This window comes from Pygoscelis adeliae, unplaced genomic scaffold, assembly GCF_000699105.1.
Source record: "Pygoscelis adeliae isolate BGI_AS28 unplaced genomic scaffold, ASM69910v1 Scaffold227, whole genome shotgun sequence".
Lineage (NCBI taxonomy): Eukaryota > Metazoa > Chordata > Aves > Sphenisciformes > Spheniscidae > Pygoscelis > Pygoscelis adeliae.
Window position 1 is genome coordinate 1,911,362 of NW_008825100.1, and position 5,341 is coordinate 1,916,702.

General features: G+C 42.7%; 1 protein-coding gene across 1 annotated transcript in view; it reads right to left on the reverse strand.

The window, feature by feature from the left end:
* KALRN (kalirin, RhoGEF kinase) overlaps nucleotides 1-5,341 on the reverse strand; it is a 368,140-nt gene that overhangs the window by 34,127 nt on the left and 328,672 nt on the right. Inside the window, exons 46-47 of the mRNA XM_009327171.1 lie at nucleotides 3,874-4,059; nucleotides 167-338 (exon numbers count right to left, since the gene is read on the reverse strand). Of these exons, the coding sequence (XP_009325446.1) occupies nucleotides 167-338; nucleotides 3,874-4,059 (358 nt within the window). The remainder of the gene's footprint in view (nucleotides 1-166; nucleotides 339-3,873; nucleotides 4,060-5,341) is intronic.

Consider the following 5,341-nt stretch of genomic DNA (forward strand, 5'->3'; position numbering starts at 1 on the left):
CCCAGTGCTTAATGACAGGCAGACTGGGCTCTAGTTTTCTCCTTGGGATTCTCCTTATGAAAAGAAGTTGCCGAATGTTCTTCTTGTAGAGGGAACAGAGACACAAAGATTCTAAATCCCATTTAGTTACACAGTTTGGGAAACAGAGCAAAGACCATGTACATACCATTTAGGAAATCTCTTTGTGTGTCCAGGACCTGGTTGATGTCCTGTACCCAAGCTTGCTGAATTTCTGGATTAGCTGCCTGTAAAATGACTCTCTCTGATGTTTCCCGGCTCATTAGAGCAAACTTGCAGGGATCATTGTCCACATTTTCTTCAATGATAAGGTAGTTCATCTGAAACAAGCCAAGGTAAGCATGTGTTACATGGAGCATGAGATAACATTACTCAAGAATCAGAATGAAATTGTTGTGAGAAGTTCCTGAAAATAATTGAGTCCAATAACAGACTGTCAGATCATAATCAGAAGAATTTGCCTCATCTAGATTTAGGCAGATAAATCTTAAGCTTAAATATGATGTTTAATAAAGCTCTGACAGATGTACCAGACATCCACCTGCCTTGTCTTGAATTACAACTTCTATTTTAAGGTAACGTAGACCTGACTGATGTGCTAAAAATTTACTGTAACCCGTAAATAAAGTTAAAATGTTCCTATTAAGATGTGAATAAAGTCTATCATTCCTCCAATTTAAATAAGTGTTTACATTTCTTATCCTCCATGGGAAAGAAAGTCTCAGTCATTACAGTATTTGAAAAATGGAATGGACTGTGCACAGGGATATACCGAAAAAAAAGAGCAGTTCTCTCGTGATACTCCAACAGTTCTTCTTATTTCTAGCAGATTACACTGTCATCTGTGCAGAACCACTTCACTTGACTGTAGTCACAGATACTCTTTCTGGAAATCTCATGGATGGCAATTTTGGCTGCTGTCCTGCCCTTGTGAGGCTTCTGTTTAAGTGTATCCATAACTTTAGCTTTTCCTGAGCTACTTATGTCTATGATAGTAAACAAGAATAGGATGGCATAGCCTTTCAAAGAAAGAGAGTCTTCATGTCAAAAGTAGACAGCTCCGAAGACTAAGGCAATAACGTCCCTCTAAAAGTCTATCTCCAATTGCTCTGAATATCTGTCAAGGCATGGAGAGATCCATTCCACATCTGAATACTGTCCAGCATTCAAATTGCAAGATGCAAGGAGCCTCTTCCTTCTCTTCTGGGGGTCCCTGTGAAGTTAAGGAGACAGGCAGGAACTCCTCTGACATGGGGACAAGGAAAGGGACAGACAGTGAGCCTGGGCAGTGCTCTTCCTCTTGCTCCTCTGGTTGATAGCCAAAGCAAGCAAGTCAATCCTGGTATGACTCCAGAAAAAAGACTTGTAGGACAGGGTGCCTAACCTCCTGTTTGTGTCTTAGGGAGATGCATTTGCCAAGGCTACCCACTTAGGTATTTTGAGAGTCTGAAAGGTATCCAACTGAGAAGTATCCAAGAAGGGATGTGCAATTTCTGAATGCTAACTACCTCACTGCATAAAGAAGGGTTCTTCACTGATGTAGGACATCATGATGAAGCTTCTGTCACAGTTTGAGTGTGACAGACCTTGGAGAACAATATTTGGGAGCCTCATCTCCCTGACAGACCAGAACAGCTGCATTTGAAGTCATATGCACTTCTTGCTCTAACAGAGAGACCTCAGTGCTCCGTAATAGCTGTGACACAGAGGAAAGAAATGGGATCTCTGGTGCTGGCTAGGTCCTTCTGCTGTGTGGGAGGAGGTGACCAGCAGGGAAACAGCCTACATCTTTCAGGGAGTGTCTCTCAGAGAACTGGACAACCATGACTGCAGATGGTATCAAAGCTAGCCAAAGACGGCTAGTCAGTCCTGATAACTGCTGTGAAGGTAGGTTCAGTCTGCCCAGCAGGATCTTGTCAGCACTCGAACCAAGGTCAAAGAAACTTGGTCCTAGCTGACAGTGTAAAGCCTCCTCAAACTCTGGCTCATGATCTCAGACCAGATGCAATTTCTAGGGCAGGGTAATGAAAGACAGGTGATGAGGCAGCCTGTTTGTGACACCTTTGGAAAAGGTCCTCTCTCCAGGGAATCACCCAGCTCAGGTTGAGGCTCCACCGCAAGGTGAGGATACCCGTGGCACAGAGAGGCGGGGAATGGTCCTGCTCCACTGCGGGCCACAGCTCATCTCTGTGGTAAAGCATGAGAGAAATGCAAAAGCAGCCAGAAGCTGAAGTATGGGCTGGGAGGCAGGGTGTGAGAGCTGCCGGCACACAGACTCCACACTGCAGCGAGGGAGATGCACATGGAGCCACAGGGGATCCCACACTTGCTGTAGGCACTCAACAGGAGAATGAGCTCTTTGCCAAATGGAAGAAAAGAGGGACTGGAAAATAATCACAGAAAAGTTTTAAACTCAGGCAGTAGGAACAGCATTACTTTCATAGGCTGTTTAACTGGAAAAGCAATTCATACCCTTGAGGCAAGCTAATTTTATTGACATTAGGAGAGATTTATTTTTCTCTCTTTATCTACAATATACAACCCAGGAATTGTTTCCTGCAGATAAAAGCCTCATTGTTATACATACAATAAACTGAAGTAAAAATGATTAATATTATTTCCATCTCCAACTTTAATAATTATTTAAATCAGCAATAAGATAAAATCAAAGCTGATCATCTAAATCAAGATGATTGTTTATTTGTACACTTTAGGTTTTTCCTTTATAGCTTATTATTTGGTTGGAAACTATGAAATACACTGACTTGCAAATGGATATAGGCTTTTCAGTAAATGCTGCAGTTTCTGTCAGCCAAGAAGATGCCTTCATTTCAGTAAATATGCTGTTTATCATAGATTTGTTTAGTTATATATGGTTACTATGCATTATTTCACCTGATGTTGTTCTCTTCTATTTCATATTAATGTACCATTTAAATTTAGAGCAAACACAATGCATTCTCCCACATCTCTTTTTAACCTGTATCTTCGAAAAGGAAATCAATCCCAGACCGGTTTCTCAGCTTTGAACGATCAAGACATTCAAATAAAGCAGTGACTTTGCTCTTTCTGCAGGCACTGGCAAAGAGCAAAGGCTCTTCTGCCAGGAGAGGTGTAGCATTCTTTCATCGTCACTTATCATTTCAGAGGTTAACTTTGCATTTGTTAAACAATCATAAAGCCCCTTAAACAAACAAATAAACAAATTATTTTCCCTGGCTGCTTTCAGTTTTTACTTTTACTCCCAGCCCCATAATCTGGAAAGATTATTTAAGAACAAAATTAACTTCTTAAAATTTTCTTTATAGTTTAGCTGGTTTTATAATTCCTCATAGCTGCATTTTTAGAACCGTGTGTGTTTTTGTTTGTTTTTGAAATAGTTCTGTCTTCCTGCAACATTCACATTTGTACCAAGAGCCCTCCCCGCATTAGGGAGAGTATTTCCAGTAATGGCACATAGAGGCTTAATATTGACTTACAGTTTGGCCTAACGTGACTGTTTTGGATACCACACCTTCCCCTACCTCTTATGATCATGCTTAAAAGCAATTATTGTATACTTCCTTTGACTACTGCAGGCTTTGTAGCAATATTTGCTAACTCAGAGCTATGAATGACAGAGGACCTGCCCTGGTTGTGTTCCTTGTAAAAATTACCCAGTAAATTTAGACACCCAGTGGTTTATTTAGAGACAGTCTTAAACAGCTTCTGATCCACTGAAAGGCAAATGCAAATGTTTTCTGCAAATTGTTGGCCACCTATGACAGGGTGGACCAGTCTTACAGTATAGAAAATTGGTAAGATTTCCGTACATGACCATCAAGCAGAATATGCCTCTCCCTCTCTATTTCTTACCTTTATGCTCTTCTTGAACATGTAGCCTGGCGTTAAAGATCCTTTTCTAAGGAGTTCGCTGAAGATAACTATTTGCTCAAAGAGAAACACCCTACGCTCCTTTGGTCGAGACTGAACTCCAGAATCCTGCTCTGTCACATAGAAGGTGTCCTGCTGCAGCAGCTTACCTTGAGCTGTCAGCTTGCCCTGAGAAGCAAACAAGGCACCAACATTACAAACCCCGACGCACCATGATCCCACAAGACGATCTGCTATGTTTCGTGCAGTCCAAGTTTTCCAAGCAGCACTGAATTCATGTGAGACATATCCCCTCTAAGTTACCAAAGCAGCAACCTTGTAAATCAAGAGCTCCGTTTAAGGAAAATAACATAGGTTTTCTTTGGTTTTATTGCCACTGATTGTGCATATAAAGCCAAAAGCAAGAGGTCTGAAGTAGACTGTTTTGTATACTTCATTTCAAACACTGTTCCCATTATATAGTTTGCTACTGTAGCGCCTTGGATTCCCTCTAGTCATGAGCTCTCCATAAGCCAGCAGTCAATGACACAACACCTCTGAAGGTGCAAAAAAACAGGACCTACCTGTTTGCGGGAATGCATAACAAACTTGACTTCATTTTGGAGATAAGACGTCTCACCAGGACTGCCAAAGTCTACATTGGCTTAGTTACAAACCACAAGCTGTAACCTGTGGGGTTGTAACTCACAAGTCCCTTCCTGGATGTTGCCAAACTCAGAGGGAGCTGTTAACACGTTAATGCTAGGTGACCTTACTAATAGGCAGAGCAGTCTGGTTCACCACTTATTTTGCTCTGGCAATAGATATAAGAAGTCTAATTCAAGCTTGCAGAAGTTTTTACAGACCTCACATTTTGAAGAGACAATAGATAGATTGCACAAGTTCAGAGTGACGGGTATATCGACCCCACCTTTGAAACGTCACCAAAGCACGCAGCTCAGTGCTGGAGAAGAACAAGCACTCGATAAACAGCCTGGAGTAGGGCAGATTGTATAGACAATCATAGAAAGATAAAATACATTTCCTTGTGTATTGGGTTTGCGTGGCAAGTTTTTGGTAGTGGGGGGGCTACAGGGGTGGCTTCTGTGAGAAGTTGCTAGAAGCTTCCTCTGTGTCCGATAGAGCCAATGCCAGCCGGCTCCAAGACGGAACCACCGCTGGCCAAGGCCAAGCTCGTCAGCAATGGTGGTAGCGCCTCTGGGATAACACAATCAAGAAGGGGGAAAAAACCCCCCTGTGCAACAAACTGCAGCTGGAGAAAGGAGTGAGAATCTGTGAGACAAACAACTCTGCAGACACCAAGGTCAGCGAAGAAGGAAGGAGGGGGAGGAGGTGCTCCAGGCGCCGGAGCAGAGATTGCCTTGCAGCCTGTGATGAAGACCATGGTGAGGCAGGCTGTCCCCCTGCAGCCCATGGAGGTCCACGGTGGAGCAGATATCCACCTGCAGCC